This window comes from Pseudochaenichthys georgianus, chromosome 3 (assembly GCF_902827115.2).
Source record: "Pseudochaenichthys georgianus chromosome 3, fPseGeo1.2, whole genome shotgun sequence".
Taxonomy (NCBI): domain Eukaryota; kingdom Metazoa; phylum Chordata; class Actinopteri; order Perciformes; family Channichthyidae; genus Pseudochaenichthys; species Pseudochaenichthys georgianus.
In genome coordinates, this window is record NC_047505.1 from 22007857 (window position 1) to 22027136 (window position 19280).

At 43.5% G+C, this 19280-nt stretch overlaps 1 protein-coding gene across 1 annotated transcript in view; it reads left to right on the forward strand.

Annotated features, from left to right (window-relative positions):
- Positions 1-19280, forward strand: part of luzp2 (leucine zipper protein 2) — a 244598-nt gene that overhangs the window by 200411 nt on the left and 24907 nt on the right. The window contains exons 7-8 of the mRNA XM_034076049.2: positions 15104-15166; positions 18930-19004. Of these exons, the coding sequence (XP_033931940.1) occupies positions 15104-15166; positions 18930-19004 (138 nt within the window). The remainder of the gene's footprint in view (positions 1-15103; positions 15167-18929; positions 19005-19280) is intronic.

Genomic DNA, 19280 nt, shown 5'->3' on the forward strand with positions numbered 1-19280 from the left:
CAGAAAAACAGGAGTTTGTAGCAAAAGGTTTATTTTCTAATCGTGACGGGATACTAACTGTGTAATATAGTCCAGGAAAGGGGATACAAAAACTAGGGAATGGAGATACTCAGCCGAGGCTCCGGAGTGAGCTGGGGATATCGCCAGGCAGATGAGAGGTGGCTTGAGCCTGAGTCTGTACGCTCCCGAGAGCGAGTAGGTTGGAGTAGGAGTTAGAGTTAGTCCTACCAGACTGGAGTGTGGCGAGCAGGGGTTTCAGAGCCGAGGGGAGCGAGCAGGCTGGAGCTGGTAGCGTGGAGAGCGGATGAATCCGACGAGGAAGTGGCTGGACGTGGCTAGCGGAGGAGGTGATGATGGGTTCAGTGTAATCTTGACGACGAACTGGTGAAGACTGGATGAGGAGACCGGGTTAATAAGCAGGTGTGGATGAGTAGATGATCAGGATGAATGAGAAGCAGCTGCAGAGATGAATTGGCAGGAACCAGAAGTAGGTCAGCCACGCCCAGCCCGGGAGACACAGACAGACAGACAGACAACAAATAAAAAGGGAAGCAGAAGGAATGGAGTACTGCAAATCCTTACAGATCTTGACGTCAGCGTCAGGGGAAATCACCCCCTATAAGTAGCTTGCGCCACAACGCATGCATCATTCAAAATAAGCACCTCTTCTCGCTTCACCATAGCAAGGAGGGCCGTCTGGTGAGACATCTCACTTCATGTCACTCTTAGAACTGGGGTTACGTAAGTAACCTATAGTTCTCATTCATAACACTCCGTTCGATGTCTCACTATGGGATATTGTAGCTCCCGTATTGCCAGACGAGCTTATCTCAAAAATCGTCAACCGATCAGAACTTTAACAGGTAGAACTCCGACTCAACCAGGTGCCCAGCACTGCTTGAGTCAAACTGGGAGTAGAACGTCAAGACTGTTAAAAGGCGGACACAAGTGAGCGGCGAGGACCAGCTCGCCGCTTACACCAATGTCTTGAATGGGAGACATCCTGAACAAAGCCCAGGATGCCGCCAGACCCTGAGTCAAGAGAAAACTCGCGAACCCGAGGGTGCCTGCGAGCTCTGACTTGTATGGGCCCCACAGCAATTGCTTCCACAAAACAGTGGGAGAGCCGTTGCTTAGTAATAGGCTTGCCCTTGTAAGGGATAGCCCAGGACACAGGGGGCTTGGTCATTATGACAAAGCACCCCCGATTATGGTACCGCTCACGGGCCAAGCCCATAGAGCCAAGCGCTCTGGGTGTGGGTGAAAGATCGCCCCCCCCCCCCCCGCTTGGGACAGTATGTACCTGCGTAGTGGGAGCTGCTAAGGTGTGTGGCGTTGCTCTCTCACTCTGGCCAGAGTTGGAGGTATCAGAGCCAGGGGTGGAAACGCGTACAGCAGGCCCGGGGGCCAATCGTGCACGAGTGCATCCACGCCTAACGGTGCATTTAGATTACGCATCGAAAAGAACAGCTGACACTGAGCGTTGTCTTTCGATGCGAACAGATCCACCGTGGCTCTGCCGTAACGAACCCACAGCTGGCTCACAATCCTTGGATGTAGAGTCCAGTCTGCGTAAAGTGGTGCACCTCTGGACAGTAGATCTGCCCCGAGGTACATCACTCCCGGTACGTGCGTCGCTCTCAGAGAGAGGAGACGTCTACCGCTCCATAGGATAAGTTTGCGCGCCAGTGTGTGTAACTGGAGAGAACGCAAACCCCCTTGGCGGTTAATATACGATATTGTGGTCGTATTGTCTGTCCTCACGAGGACGTGATGTCCCTTGAGGAAAGGCAGAAAGCGTCTTAGGGTGAGAAACACCGCTAAAAGCTCCAGGTAATTTATGTGCGCCCGCTGGAGGTCTCTGCTCCAGAGACCCCTCACCGGGCGACCTTCATAAATACCTCCCCAACCTGTCAGACATGCGTCCGTGGTGACCACTTTCCGTGAAAGGACAGCACCCATGGGCACACCTCGTACTAGAAAAGTCGGGTGCAGCCAGTGGCGCAGTGCCATTACGCATCTCACTGTAACCATCACTCTCTGTGGCAACATGCTCTTCTCTGTATTTATCATGAAACCCAGGTTGAGCATGTGCTTTACGAGTACATTTGTCTGCGTAACAGCCTCCTGTTCCGACTGTGCGAGAAGCAGCCAGTCGTCCAGGTAGGTTGCCAGGCGAATGCCCTGTTGTCTCAACGGGGCTATCGCGGCTTCCGTACACCGTACAAACACCCTTGGACTGAGAGACAGACCGAAGGGGAGTACTCTGTATTCATAACAGATCCCCTGAAATGCGAATCTCAGATATTTCCTGTGTGGGTAATATACTGGGATGTGGAAATACGCATCTTTCAGGTCGACTGATGTAAACCAGTCATTTTGTCGCACGAGCCGCAGCAGAGATGTGTGAGTGAGCATTCTGAACTTATATCTTTTTAGATATTTGTTCAGAGCCCTTAAATCAAGTATTGGCCGAATTCCGTTCCCTCCCCGTTTGGGAACGAGGAAGTACTTGGAATAAAAGCCGCCCTGACTCTGCTCGGCGGGTACAATAGATATAGCCCCGAAAAGCGAGGAGGGGTGACAGCGAACTGGAGTCTGTAGCCCCGTGTTACTGTCTTGAAAACCCAAGCGGATGATGTGAGCATCTCCCACTGCGTGCTCCTTAGAGCCAGTGGAGATGTCACATCTCCTCCTCTCCTCCTCTCTATTTGTTGTGTTATGGGTCCCTCTAGTGTCTGAACACAGTGGTGCCCCTTATCGACAATACCCACCGACACTGCGCATGCGCGTGCCGGTGGTGCCTTCACAGACCCGTCAATAATCCGCCTTTTGAGAGATGCCGTAGCTGCTCTCAGAAGGGGAACAATTGGCGGGCTGTTTATTGATTTTATTGATTTTCTTTTCATTTTTTTGAGCTGCGCCCTCGGCCTGAAGCCCGGATGCGTCAGCGGCAAATGTTTTATGACAGAATGATCAACCAATGTGTGACATGTGTTTGTGCAGACTTGAGGATGGTGTTTAGGCATCTCTCAAGGCGGCGGGAACACATTCACGGAGGGGAAAAGGAGGGGCTGTCACGCCGATCGCTTCTTCTTCCTCAACTGCTGGCCGAAATTCTGGGTTGGCTGAGCCTGAGCTGCAGCTGGAACCTGGGCTGGAACCCACTGGGCTGGGGACTCGGGGTGAGCTGCGGCCTCTGCGTCTTCGGTGTTTTAAACCGAGCAGAGTTCGAGGCAGCTTGGGCAGAGGACTGCTGCTGCGAGAGCAGCGGCTGGACCCTACGAGGGAGGCAGAGGTGGAGTGCCTCGTCCTCCCTCTTCTTCGTCTTACACCTCCTTTGCATGGAGGCGACCAGAGCCGAAGATTCCCTCGGGAACGATGGGCATATCCAGCACATCCTCCTTTTCCCGGTCTGGGAGAGTGGTGAGGTTGAGCCATCTCGCTCTTTCCTGCACCACCATGATCCCCATTACCTTGCCCGTGGCCTGGATGGCGCAGCGTTGGACACGGAGACAAATGTCCGTGACCGCTGCCATCTCATCCAGAGTGGCTGCCCCCGGGTTACCCGACAGGTCCTCGCAGAGCTCCGCTTGGTAGGCAGTTAACAGCGAGGACACATTCAGGGCCCTGATGGACAACGCTGCCGCTTTGTAGGCCTTTTCAGTCATTGCTGACTGAAAACGGTCCGACTTTGCTGGCAGCGTGGGGTTCCTGCTTGGTGACGGGCCCACCTTTGGTAGAAAGTGAGCCGCTACCAGCGGTTCCATGGGCGGCATGCAGAGCAGGCCGAGCTTCTCCATTCCGTCACAGTCTAGGGAGGAGGCACCCTGGATTGGGACCTTGTTGCTGAAGGGCCGGTCTCTCCACGAGACCGACACCTCATCCAACATCTCCGGGAAGACTGGAAGGAGTTGTCTCTTTTTCCTCGCTGCTTAGGGAAGATGTTTTCCCTCGTAGCGGGACCTGGAGGTCTCCTTGGCCATTTCGGGCCACGGGACGTTGAGTCTGGCCGCAGCGCATTTACACACGGCCTGCAGGTCATGCGTGTCCTGACTGCCGGTCGGCGGGTCCGTGGACATGGGGGGGTCCTGTTCCGACAGGCTAGCTTGTCGAGCTAACCGTCGGCGGAGGCTCTTAACAGTGAAACGGACGCAATGTCCGCATGAGCCGGGGTTGTCGATATCGCCTCGGGCGTGTTCCAGCCCGAGGCAGGACGAACAGACCTGGTGTGTGTCTGTGCCCGAGATCTTCAACCCGCAGCCGCAGAGTCGAGCCACCGAGGTCCCTGACTCCTCTGGTGTGAGGGAGAGGGGCGTCCATCTTGGTCGCCTCGTGGCGTGGAGAGGGCCCGCTCTCGACAGGTGGGACGGGAGAAAAGATAAAACCACCTTGTCCTTAATCCGGAGAAAAGGACGGTGTGGGTCTTTTATTCCCGGAGAATACTGACTGGTGTGGCAGTATGCTCCTTAAATCCTTTCTTCCTCCGTGGAGAAGAGAAAAGAGAAAACTTCCTCACTACCGTGGTGTCGGTAGAGAGGGAGCGAGCGAGCTAGCAACAGGTGTGCTGCTAGCTTGAAAAAATCGGACCTACCTTACTTTCTCGGGTAAGAGAAGGGCGAGGTCGATTTTAAATACTAACAGCGTTAGTACTACCGTCTTCCTGCGAAGCAGAAGGAGTAGCCGGCGAGTGCCCGTCGACCGAAATGGGTATTTGGGTTCAGTCTGTGGACAGTGAAGCTTGCCCGGCTACTGTAGAGATGTGCTCTGAAGCGAGAAGAGGTGTTTGAATGACGCATGCGTTGTGGCGCAAGCTACTTATAGGGGGTGATTTCCCTGACGCTGACGTCAAGATCACCAGCCAATCAGGATTGGCGTAATGAGATTGATGCTTCTGTTTGCTCCGCGATGAGGCGCATCCCATAGTGAGACATCGAACGGAGTGTTATGAATGAGAACTACTCCGCTAAAAATACATGTTAACACTTCAAAGGAGGTCGAGCAGTTGCTTTACACCAAAATGCATGAGCTGATCCTGCCTGAGACGAAAACAAACTTGCTATATTTTTCAGAAGGCCATTACACTAATGAAACTAATGTATTACCAATAAATAATGCTCTTGTTAAGAATGTTTGTTTTGTTTTGTAGTTGATCCAGAGAGAACTTCAGGGGTGAGGCTGCACTAATGTTAATGAAAATAAGTCATTTAAACTGCAAAATGTAAAAGAATAGTTAAAGATTACCTGCCACAGTTTCCTAAAACCCTGACAGCTTCAAATGGGTTGTTTTGTTTGACTAACAGTCCAATGTTATTTTAATCTATATTTACAGAAAATAGCAAATCCTCACATTTGAGAAGCTAGAGCCATTGTTTACCGAACATTTTTGCTTTAAAACAATTAAATACACATTTAAAGCCTAAATAGCTTATTAAAATAGTTGCAGATACGTTTTCTGTCCTAATTATGATTGATCATTCCCGCTCTAGTCTAGAAGAAGAATGATCATCTTTCAGAACTATGTTATCCCTGTCTTATATGTATGAATAACACTCTTCCTACGTTTAAACAAGTATCTTGTATTCCTATGGTCATTACATTACATGTCACTTGTTAGACGCTTTTATCCAAAGCGACTTAAATACTCAATACTGTGGGCAATCCCCACAGGAGCAATTTGGGGTGAAGTGTCTTGCCCAGGGACACAACGACATGCTGTGTTTGCACCACATGCCTCCCGGTCATGATTCAAATAAGGATAAAGATAGGTCACTAAAAAGTATAAAAGGCTTAGTGAGGTTCAGTCAGTAAACCCACTGGCAGGCAGCCACTGCCCTAACTCAGCTGAGTGTTTGTTCACTTCACAAATCACAAACACTCCTAAATTCAGCAGTCCATTTTAGATGCTGCTCAGTTTGCTGATGCTGATGCTGAAACTACTAGTGCATGCTTTACAGATATATATGCTATCTGATTATTTATTTTGCTCTTTATCTATTTCATTGGTAAAATGGCATGTTAAATCAGATGGCTTATGAAACCTAAATCAAAGTCAAGGTTAAGATCCTTCAGCGGAGGAGAGCGACACATGGCATTAGAGATGCCGTTTCCTACTAAAATGTATGGTGTTGCTTCAAAGTCATTTGGATGAAGGATGCCGTAACACTTCAGCTCTGTTATCACCAGAATTAAATATCTCTCTTGCATCAGGATTTATTGAGAACATCTAGTAACCTGAACCTTATGAAGATAACATATAATACTGTAACTGGATTTGGGAGGATTTCCAGTAATGACTGATTTCAAGGTGAATGGCCACATGTAATTAATTATACGGGGCTTTTTGAATGGAGCAGCATGCTTTTATCATCTTAAGTATTTTGAAGCGATAAATCTAACTGATCCCATTGTCTTTAATAACGAGGCATCAGTTTGTAATAAATGTTCCTCGCACATTTTTATTAATAGACTTTGCATGTGTGTGAGGGAGAAAGGGGGTGTACAATATGCCTACCGTCTGCTCTTATTCTTGAACTACAAAGATGTTTAGAAAGCAAGTCCTAAAGGTCATATATACTATTTATTTGAATGTAAGTTACCATATCAGATTAAGTGGTATATTGTTGTTTTTCTGTGATGTGAAACACTATAATTCCTTTTTATTTCAACATGAATCGAGAACATAATAGGCAAAAGGACAATGTATTGTCTTAACATTATGTATTCGGTGTATAATAATAATAATAATAATAATAATAAATGATATTTATATAGCGCCTTTCAAGGGACCCAAGGTCACTGTACATGGTGGACAAACAAAACAAACAGACAATCAACGGGCAAACCAAATAAATAAATAAAGGAAGCCGGGGGACCAGAAAAGGGCTAGGGCCCGAAGGCCAGGGTGAACAGGTGTGTTATTAGTGATGATTTGAAGATGTCCAGGGAGGCAGCATTACGGATCTCGGCAGGAAGTGCATTCCAGTGTGTATGGCAGGTGTGATAATGCATTTGTAGGAAGATGTGTGCTCCAAGCTTCATGTGTGTACCTTTCCATACAATAGTTATGTGCATAATCCTTTAAATAAGAAAAATGTAGTTCCATGCTCTTCTTCATTCAGCATCCATATTGAATAAATCAGATTACCCTGACTGAAATGAAATATATTCTTCAGTCAGTACGTTTTGGCTGGCAGCCAGTCACTTGTAGGCCTATATCTCAGGTTCCATGCCTCAGCCAATCAGACACAGTCCACAAGAATGGCAATCTGTGTAAACGGGGAAACGTAGCTGGTCTGTGCTCCTGCTACAAATGTGCATACAGATGTATGCTGAGGGTGTCAATTTGCACACCTACCACCATCACGTCATGTTACCTGTTTCAATCTGCTTCTGTGAGATACGAGCACTTCTGCTGTTCTCTCATGGCAATGATTTATGGCAAAGGCTGTACATACAAAACTGTTATTCATTGCCAAAAGTAAACAAATGTTTGCAGTAGCAGTTTAAGGCCCCGGCCACACGAGGACGAAAACGGTCGTTTGCGTTACTGTTTAGTGACATATAGACCGTTCGGCCACACGAGGACGACCGAATACGGCACTAAACGACTGAGGAAACGATAACGGGTCCCAAGGTGGATAGAACGGCATACACAACGCTCTGGGGAGTCCAACGGCTCCGTGTGTACGCCCTATACGATCATTTTCTGATAATGATGAGGCAATAGCCCCGCCTCTCCCCACCTCTGCTGCTCACCCCCGCGTCAAAGTAAACTCCACACTGAATTCAGATTATTTATATTTCTCTCGATATGGACATAAACGCGAGTGAAGTCTAATCTGACAGGACGGAGACACGCAGCTCTGCTCACCTGCAGCTCCTCCCGCTGCAGCAAAACACACACTTCAAGTCAGATCATCACCCTTAGCTATTTTAATTCAATCTCAAACTCCCTAAACTAGTTATAAATATGTTTATTTTTACTGTCGGCCGGGTCCCTCATTACTGGATCAGCTGCTGCATGAGACAGACTCTGGCGCTGTCCGAAGAGAGGGAGGAAAAAGAGAGGCTCCGTGTATTTTATTATTATATTATATAGATTCGTTATTCATTTGTTTTAAAGCTCAATAAATAACAAAGAAGACCTTTGACCGGCACTTTTATAATTTTGTCCGGAAGATTTAAACTTTAATACACGTTGACGGGCGAAAAACTCTGCCCGGTTCCCTCGGCCCCCACCGCGGAGAATGGAAGGCAATGAAGACAAGAAGAAAAATCTATATTTTAAAAACGATCTATATCAAACAAGAAGGCTAGTTAATTGGACACATTCCAAATGTGGGTATATATATCATGGATTAGCTGGGAATTTGGAAGGACTGTCACTGCCAAGATGACGATGAGCAGAGTCAACCACTTTGAACCAATAGATTTACAGAAACCCTTGGGTGACATCACAGGCACTGCGTCCATATGTTACAGTCCATGGGAGGCTCCCAAAGGAATTAATGAACATCCAGTTGACTTGTCTTTGAACTATGGGATGGCATTGAATGCTTTTCAGAAAAAGGGACTACATTAACTGGTTATGACATTAAAATAAACTTATAATTTTAATTGCACATATGAATATGTTATGTTAATAACAAATCAAATGTCTTTGTGTTATGCAAACCCCTATTTCCCAAAAGTTCCCTTCAGTTTAAGACCAAATCCCTTCAGAGCCTGGCATCCTCTAGTTCTAGTTTGATTTGTTTTAGGAATACATAACTAATAATACAAGCAGAACATTAGTATCAAAGATATACAATACTTGCACACATTGACAAGTCTGTCCTTGGAACAGGCTGTTTGAGTTTTGTCATCATTTTTACAAGGACAATGACTCAGTCATACATTATTTTAGGAAAAGTTAGGCAGAACTGTTCAACTACATCAAGCTGTGTCAGTGTTTTTCATTGTGCCAGTTCTATTTGAAATTCAGGTCCCAGCCTTGCAGGATTCGAACCATCAGAGATGGCAAAGATGCTGCTGTGAATCTCTCGGGCCGAGGGAGCATATTTATTCTGAGTAAATCATAGACCAATGCTTTCACAAGTCGAAAAGCGCAGCACATTTTCGAGGTTCAGATATCTGCATTCATAAGTTACCACTCAAGAGTGCGTGACTCTGTAGCCTGTTAATATGAGTCATTGCATTAACAGAGAATTTCTCACACTTACTGACATAAATTAAAATAATGTATCACAGCAACAGTCTTTACAATTCCAGATTAAACATATGGCTCGCCCTGTGAATTAGTGTTTAACTTTAGCTCTTTGTTTATTTAACCATACCATTTTTTTATGAAGAGCCTCTGGGTGCCATTTTTGAATCCAGTTACACATGACAGAGACGAGTGTCTTGGGACATGGAAGCACAGTGGGAAGAGGAATATCAAGATAAAGACTCTCATAAAAAAAGGGTGAGGGTGCTTGTCAAGTACACAAAACCCTTTGAAGTGAATTTGTCCTTCAGCATCGGGTTCTGTGCGCTTTGGTGAAAGATTAGACACATTTGTACTGCCTGTGTCGAGGAATTATAGAGATAGATAGGAAGAGAGTAAGAAAGGTTTATAGATATAGACAGTCAGGCACAAAGGAAGAGATGTGTATAGATATAATGACAGAGATATAAACTGATGGGTAAAAGATAGAAAGAAAAAAAGTATATATTAGTAACGTTTTTATCCAAATGTCTTGTTTATTATAAAAAAGATGGGGAATGTCCAGTCTCTGTCTCTGATAGTTGCCAAATAAGTGCTAGACAAAGTTACATCATTAAAAGCGCTGCAGACATTTTAGATGTTTTCTTACCCTAAAGCTTCTTATTTGAACTTTATCAATCAATCAATCAATCAATGTTTATTTATATAGCCCAATATCACAAATGTTACATTTGTCTCAGTGGTCTTCACAGTGTGTACAGAATATCAGTATGACAATACGACACCCTCTGTCCTTAGACCCTCACATCGTACAAGGAAAAACTTCCAAAGAAAACCCAGTTTAAAGGGAAAAATGGGAGAAACCTCAGGGAGAGCAACAGAGGAGGGATCCCTCTCCCAGGACGGACAGACGTGCAATAGATGCCGTGTGTAAATTGAAAAGATAATACATTTGCAACATAGGTAGTCCAAATGTTTGGAAATGCATGTGTGTATAATAGGAAGATGAATCCACGAGGATATCCATCCAGGACCTATGATCCAGGACCACAGCCACGACTCAAGATCCAGCGCTCGCGATCCAGGACACAGGACCGCAGGATCATCCATGACTCCGGATCCCAGCGTATATAGACACCAAAAAGAAAGACATTTGGGGAAGCTGGGTTAATCGGAACATGAGTGTACACGGGTATAGACAGAGAGAAGGAAGAAGTAAGATGTCCCCCGACAAACTAAGCCTATATCAGCAAAACTAGGGGCTGAATCTAATCAGCCCTAACTATAAGCTTTATCAAAAAGGAAGGTCTTAAGCGCACTCTTAAAAACGGATAGGGTGTCTGCCGCCCGAACACAAACTGGAAGCTGATTCCACAAATGTGGAGCTTGATAAGAAAAGGCTCTGGCTCCCATTGTACTTTTAAAGATTCTAGGAACAACCAACAACCCTGCATTCTTGGAACGCAATGCCCTAGTAGGACAGTAGGGTATAATGAGTTCTTTAAGGTAAGATGGCGCCTGCCCATTAAGGGCTTTGTAGGCGAGAAGAAGAATTTTAAATTCTATCCTGTGTTCTATAGGGAGCCAGTGTAAGGCAGCCAGAACAGGAGTAATGTGGTCCCTTTTCCTAACTCTGGTTAGTACACGAGCCGCAGCATTTTGAATCAGCTGAAGCGACTTGATTGACTTCTTGGTACTCCCTGATAATAAAGAGTTACAATAATCCAGCCTAGAAGTAACAAATGCATGGACTAGTTTCTCTGCATCGTTTTGAGGCAAGATATGCCTGATTTTTGCAATGTTACGTAGATGGAAGTAGGCGGTCCTTGAAATTGATTTTATGTGGGCGTTAAAGGATAAATCCTGATCAAATATAACACCAAGATTCCTTACAGTCTCACTGGAGGCCAAATTAATGCCATCCATAGTTAGTATGTCTTTAGATAATTTGTTTCGTAGATTCTTCGGGCCAAGTACAATAACTTCAGTTTTGGTCGTGTTTAACATCAAAAAGTTTAAGGTCATCCACGTTTTTAAGTCCTTAAGGCAGTCTTGAATTTTATTTAGATGATTAATTTCATCAGGCTTGATTGATAAATATAGTTGAGTATCATCCGCATAACAATGAAAGTTTACAGAATGATTCCTTATAATATTGCCTAACGGAAGCATATATAATGTGAACAAAATAGGTCCGAGCACTGAGCCCTGTGGCACTCCATGGCTAACTTTGGTTTGCGTGGAAGATTCATCGTTAACACGTACAAACTGAGAGCGTTCAGATAGATAGGACCTAAACCAGCCTAAAGCAGTTCCCTGTATGCCAACTAAGTGCTCTAGTCTTTGCAATAGGATATCATGGTCGATAGTATCAAATGCAGCACTAAGATCGAGCAAAACAAGAATAGAGACAAGTCCCTTGTCTGAGGCTATTAGAATATCATTTGTGACTTTAACCAGAGCTGTCTCTGTGCTATGATGTGTTCTAAAGCCAGACTGAAAATCTTCAAATAAATCATTGTTTTTTAAGTAATCACACAACTGTTTTGCGACCGCTTTCTCAAGAATTTTTGAGAGGAACGGAAGATTAGAAATAGGTCTATAGTTGGCTAAAACCTCTGGATCGAGGTTGTGCTTTTTAAGAAGCGGTTTTATCACTGCTACTTTGAATGATTGTGGAACATAGCCTGATAATAAAGACATATTCATAATATTTAATAAAGAAGTGCTAATTAATGGAAAAACTTCCTTCAACAGCTTAGTTGGAATTGGGTCTAACATACACGTTGATGGTTTAGAAGAGAGAATCATTGAATGTAATTGTTCAAGGTTAATGGCTGAAAAGCATTCTAGTTTACTATCTAGTGTAATATTAGAACTTACGATTTCGGGAGCTGTTGATAACACTATACTGGTCGAAGGCAAGAGGTCATTAATTTTGTTTCTAAGAGTAACAATTTTATCGTTAAAAAAGCACATAAAATCATTACTACTGAGTGCTAAGGGAATAGAAGGCTCAATCGAGCTGTGGCTCTCTGTCAGCCTGGCTACAGTGCTGAAAAGAAATCTTGCATTATTCTTATTCTCATCTATTAATGAAGAGTAGTAGGCTGCTCTCGCTTTACGCAGTGCTTTCTTATATTCATTGAGAGTAATATGCCAAATTAAACGAGATTCTTCAAGTTTAGTGGAACGCCATATCCTTTCAAGTTGTCTAGACTTTTGCTTTATTTTGCGGGTTTCGGCATTATGCCATGGAGCTAATCTATGTTGTTTTATTTTCTTCTTTTTCAAAGGAGCAACATAATCTAATTTTATTCGCAGCGCATCTATAGCACTATCAACAACATGATCAATTTGGGGTGGTGTACATTTTGTATAAGTTTCCTCCCCTACATGCAGACATGCTATCGAGTTAAGTATTGGTTGAATCTCTTCCTTAAATGTGGCTATAGCACTAACAGATAGGTTTCTGCTGCAAGAGCTTTTGACTAATGCTTTGTAGTCTAGTAACAGTACTTCAAAAGTTACTAAGAAATGGTCGGATAAAGCAGGATTATGCGGTTCGACTAATAGTTGCTCAATTTCAATACCATAAATCAGAACAAGGTCGAGAGTGTGATTATAACAGTGGGTTGGTTTATTTACACTCTGACAGAAACCAACAGAATCTAATATAGAGTTAAATGCAACAGTAAGGCTATTTTTATCATCGTCAACATGAATATTAAAGTCACCTACGATAATTACTTTGTCTGTTTTAAGAACCAAAGTTGATAAAAACTCAGAGAATTCTGATAAGAATTCTGAATAAGGACCTGGTGCACGATACACTGTAACAAATAAGATTGGCTGCAAAGTTTTCCAGGTCGGATGCGTAAGACTAAAAACGAGGCTTTCAAAAGAGGTATAATTACATTTTGGTTTAGTATTGATAAGTAAACTTGAGTCAAAGATTGCTGCAACTCCACCTCCTCGGCCCGTGCCTCGAGCAATATGAGTGTTGACATGGCTGGGTGGAGTGGCCTCATTTATGCTGACATATTCTTCATGTCTCAACCAAGTTTCAGTGAGACAGCATATATCAATATTATAATCTGATATTAAATCATTTACCAATATTGCTTTAGATGCTAGAGATCTTATGTTTAAGAGACCACATTTAATCTTCCTGTTTTGTTGCACTGTAGTAGTTGTTACATTTACTTTTATTAGGTTATTATGTATGACACCTCTATTAGGTTTTACATTAAATTGTCCTTGGGCAGACACACACACCGCTAATATTGGGTATTTTATTGGGTTCGGGATTCCTATGGGTGACTGCCTAGGAGAGAGCGCAGAGAAGCGTGTAAGACTGCGACTCTGCCTCCTGGTCTCAACTCCAGTTTGTCATGGATTACGTCCACAAAGCCCTGAAATGTTTGCCGAAATGAGATCTGCACCTTTCAAAGTAGGGTGAATGCCGTCTCTCTTAATCAGACCAGGTTTTCCCCAGAAGGCTGTCCAATTATTTACGAAGCCCACATTGTTTGCTGGGCACCACCAAGACAACCAGCGCTGAAATGATGACATGCGGCTATACATGTCATCATTGATCAGATTGGGGAGGGGACCAGAGAAGATTACGGTGTCCGACATTGTTTTAGCATAACTACACACCGACTCCACATTAAGTCTCCTTGTGAACTCAAACATGATGAGGTTCTTTGTTATAGCCAAAGTTTGCACAAGTCTGATTCCGCATCTTGTTTGTATTGGTACACCAACATTTTTAACTCAAACAAGCAGGACACCTTTTGTGATATTTAGATTTTATTTCTGCTTTCCACTTTTGTTCTGATGCACAAATTAAACATAAAAACAGGTGGATAAAAAGTCCCCTAATTATACTATAGAAAGATCAAGTATAATACATATAGTTAGATATAGGTGAATACATTATTATTATATACAGTTAACAAGTTCAAGATGGATGGATAGATCTTAAATATGATTTTTTGTATCATCATCTTTTAATGAAATGGAAGTACGGCAGCCCGGAAAGCCCAAGCAGATCACAGAGTGGAGGTCAGAGAGAGGTCAGTAAGATTGTCTCTTGATGAATCACAATGACTCAAATATGCACTGACCAATACATCAGGCAATTTGATCTCCATTCCGATTACATAGTTATAGTCCACCATGCTTCATAACAAAAAAAGCGGTATAAAACTACACTAGCCTCACTGAAGTCACAGAGAGCAACCCTCTGAACTGGTGCGGAGTCCCATGTGGAGGCTTCAGTGTTCATGCTCACATCATGAGCAGCTTTGAGGATGGCTGTGTATCAAGCTATCTAGGAGACAGCCTCTATGTTGTATGTGCCTACTGAAGTGAAGCAGCAGAGTGAATGTCAGGCAGCGATGGCCACTGTGTCAGTTTAGGGGTGGTGGTAAAAAGCTGCTCCGTTTGTGTGTGTGTGTGTGTGTGTGTGTGTGTGTGTGTGTGTGTGTGTGTGTGTGTGTGTGTGTGTGTGTGTGTGTGTGTGTGTGTGTGTGTGTGTGTGTGTGTGTGTGTGTGTGTTTGTGCAGACGAGAGCCCATTCTAACCTGGGTCTGTTATGTGAGCGGTGATGTTAGAGGTAATGTGTGTGGTGGGAGTGAGAATACAGGTTTAGACATTGAGCAAGAAGCCAGTGCATGACTGCATCATTGTGTGGACTATGCAGTTCAGTGAAGGGGAGATTTGATATTTTCTTCCTCTCAGTAGGGGCTTCCTTTGAGCCAGAGCTTTGCCCAGGGAACATTCACAAAGGAGTCTTCTGCTGCAGCTGGCAGAATCCTGCTTCGTGATCTAAAACCAATTTCGCTATTTGAATAAGCTAACACTTATTTCCTTATCTTCTCTTTGCAGTCAAAAAAAATCCAGGCTCAACTGAAAGAACTGCGGTACGGGAAAAAGGATTTAATTTTTAAGGTAAGTTCAAACTGAAGGGGATGTCTTTATAGTAGCTCCAGACCAGGGGTAAACAGCTACTTCAGACCACCTTGAAAAGGATGATCCCATCAGAGGAGGTACTCCAATTAAGTCAGTCTGCAATTACAAAGTCCCACCCTGTCAGCAGCGCGCAAAGCCAATTGGCCAGCGCTCCGTCCACACACAACATAAGCCCTGTCCTCTGATTTCCACTCTTCAAGATCCAACCCATGGGAGGTATATGGTTAAATGATGTTGACAGCAGTGGGTGAAGTTTAAACAGAATTATGCATTAGAACCTATAAGGGAATCTTCAGGACGGAAATTAAAGATGACATCATGTAACGCTCCAATTTGGTGGGATCCATATATGATGGGGCATCAGAATGGTATCTTCCACACACATCCTTCCTCTGTAATGCAAAGAGTGGCAAACAAGAGACTGTTCAGTATTGTACCCATACATACGCCACTGCCCTTTGTTTTTGCAAAGATTAAATGTCTAACCATCTGAGAGCAATATGTAATATTTATTGGCATTTACTGGTAAATGCATTGACCTTTCAGGCCTTGTTTGCACTGTCAAAATGTCAGTTGACATTTCTGCAGCAATGCCCTTCAATGTCATTTCTTAAATGTACATTTTGATCCCGCAGACTTATCGTTCCTAAAGCTGTGTCAGACATTAATGGATAAAAAGGACTCAATCCTTGCAGCAGACTGAACGTTACGCTTCTACGATTGAGTATATTGTCCCTGAATGTCCTGCTCCGTGTACTATTTCTAGCTTGAGAATTATGGATGCTTTTTACTTGTTTGCTTAGTGTCATTGCTCGTAAATCGTTTTCTCTAAATTGCATCAGTCACTCACACAACATAACATTATGCTCAATGTCACCAAACGATTCATGTGGCCCTTTAAACATTATGGTCTTATATGATTTGCAGATGGATAAGCCTAATGGTATCATATTAAGAAAGATGACATTCTGCTTTTTTTCTAATGAAAAGGTCAGAGGGAAATGCATCATGTCCGTCTGACTTCCCTGATCCCAGTTTCTATTTTTGAAAACTCATATGTATTCCACATATGCTGTGATCAAAAGCCCAGAGGGAGACTAGGGAGCAGGAAGCAGAGAAGAGTCACTCAAGATTCTGAAATGTCTTCAGCCTCACAGGGGGGGTGTCAGTCAAAGCACCTGACCGGCAGGCAGTTGGATTGGTTATGACGGGCGTTGCACCATATCAAACTGCATTTTGCAGCAGTGTCACAGTGCACAAAGACACAACAACCTTGCAATATTGGACACACAACAAAATAAAGACACCTCAAACCCTGATTATGTTTGTCTTGGGACGCCATAAAAGATGAAGAATTATAAAATGGAAAACTACTGCACTGTTTTTACACAATGCAATAATGCGAGTTTTAAAAAAAATGAGGGCATGCTACATTACACCCACAGTAACAGAAAAGCAGCCTTTTGTTTTCTGAATGTTTTCTAAAGTGCATAATTTGTAATGGCCCACAGATTTGAAGGACAACTTAAAAAGAGTCCCGACTCAGTGAATCCAAACTATGCAGGCCCAGAACATAACTGTAAACATTAACACAGGCAGGTTCCCCTTCACTTGCTCTGCCAAAACATTATAACACTTCAGAGGAACTGACAGTGCCTTCCCCCGCGTATCCCTACAAGACAATATTTTTGGCCGAGGAGCCTTATTCAAGCCTTCACATCTTCAGTCCGTCTGACCACTTTTACATTTACCCCAGAGCTCTTTCTCCTCGAGAAAAGCGAAGGAGTGAAAAGAAAAATGATGGTTTACAGTTGCATGCCTCGTCTCGCAGTGGCTAGTGACCCACTGACCCGTCACCTCTGTAATGGACTCAGTGCAGTAATATAGAGCTTTAGACCTGGAGGGACTAACCCTGAAAGTCAGCATATCTGGGTCAGTGGCCATGTTCCCCGCAGCCCTCAGAGGTCTCTCCGCTGATGATGCTCAGTGTAATGAACGGTAATGGCGCATTACTGTGATGCTACACAACAAACACACAGTCTTTGGAGACAAGCTAAGAGCTGGAAGAATGTGTTTGCAACCTGATCTCATCATTATTCATTGCTCTACTACACAACCAAACACACATATATATATACATTACGCAGCAATGTTTACAGCAGCTCCAAGTGAAGTGTTTTGAATTGATGTTTGTTCTTTCAGCTGATTGTAACATCTTATTATAGTGTCCTATCCAGCTCTTTACTGGCAGATCTCCAATAATATGTCACACGTCTTCTTGAATTGGACTGTACCCCATTATGCTGAAAATAATCCAAACGTATATCAGTGAATGCTTTTCATTTGCTACAAAGAAATGATTTGCAATATTTTGTGTTGATGATTAAAGAACTGTTCCTCCAAATATATTACCTTTAAATTCCCTACGGTGCGCAGCCCGACACCTACAGTACAAATGAATTTCTAAAATGGTTCCAAACTGTAAATTGGAAAAAACATGAGAAACAAGAGAAAGATTTGATTCCTGGGCTTCTGTGAAAAAGTCATTGTGGTGAAAGTTGCCCTGTCCTTGACTGTCACTGCATGACTCATCCATCAGAGAAAAGTTAAACATCATATCAACTGCCCCTGTTGAGTGGTAGAAGTGACAGACATGTTAATCATTAAAATGTACGCTTGGCTAGTAGAAACCGAGATGAAAGAAACCGAGATGAATTCTGTGGAAAACATGCCAAGATCCCCAACTATGTCACAACATTCGCTGAGGTACCAAACACGACGATAAAGCTTCCCAGAAACCATCAATCAGCCTCTTTGCCCATCTCCAAAAATCTCCAAGCACTTTTTCTTCCCAAAGATTGTGGATGCTATGAGTTGGGTAAGCTGACAAGCTGACCTTGGGCGTTTCAGGATGTAGGCCCATGCAGTTTTTCATTTTGAGAGGCCAGTAAAAGACACCCAATAAAAGTTTGTGGCCCAAAGTCAATCACCAAGGCAAGTTCTACGTACGCAGACGGCATGCAAGTGATCCAAAAAGAGTTTATTTTCTTCTTGTTGATGGGTTTATCAATAATGAAAGACTCATCAGAAGGTATACTCTGTTGATCCTCATATGGGGTATACTGGCTCATTTACTGCAGAGAATATATATATATATATATGTGTGTTGTTCAGCTCAGGGATTAGACTCTAGCAATGATCTGCTCATTAAAGGGCTTTGGTGGTTCCAGGGGGCCTGCTCCTATAACTGTCTGGATTAAACCTTTCTTTCTAAAGAACTGATGTGATCTTTATTTTAATTGTGGCTTTGAATGTATGTTTTAATCCCTCTGTATTCCGCACCTTTCTGTTCTCAGGAAATAGCTCGGAGGTATTATTCATAAAGCAGTTCAGCACTCACACGTATCAATATAACGCAACTATGATTATGGAGGTTTATGAGATCCCAATGCTCTCTTGTGTAAAGACCCAAGGGAATCATTGAGTTCATAAAAGCATATAATGTAAATGTGGTTCAGTACCCGATCGATGTTTATATATGTGTGAAGTGTCATTATGCAGATTTTAAAAAAGTCAGAACAAAGGGAATGATCGGCAATGTAATAAGTAGGAGTCTCAATCCTATGTGCTATAGATCTGTGTTATTGATAGTGCTGGGGAGACTCACTGGGGCTGGAGAAAATGCTTTGTGTGCACAGAACAAAGAGGGTCGAGCTGATTCAAAAGCCATGTCTTTCTGCAGGGGCAGCAGCTAATGGACTTGGAGCAGAAGTTAACCATCGCCAAGGAAGAGCTGGAGAAGACTGCCCTGGATAAGGTGAAAGAAATGATGATTTCCTGCTGTTTTATGCCCATGCAACATTTGTTTACTTTGGTTCAGTCCACACAACACATAAGCCTGTATATGTGTGGGAGATACATTATGATCCCCCATCATACGTAGGTTCAGAATCAGAATACCTGCATTAGTCCCACAGAAGGTAAATGTACATTGTTACAGCAGAAAAAGAGCCAAAGACAGCTTAATGTTACGAAGAAGCATGCATACAAAAGTATTCAAGTTAAAAAAAGGTTATAATAAAAAATAGAATAA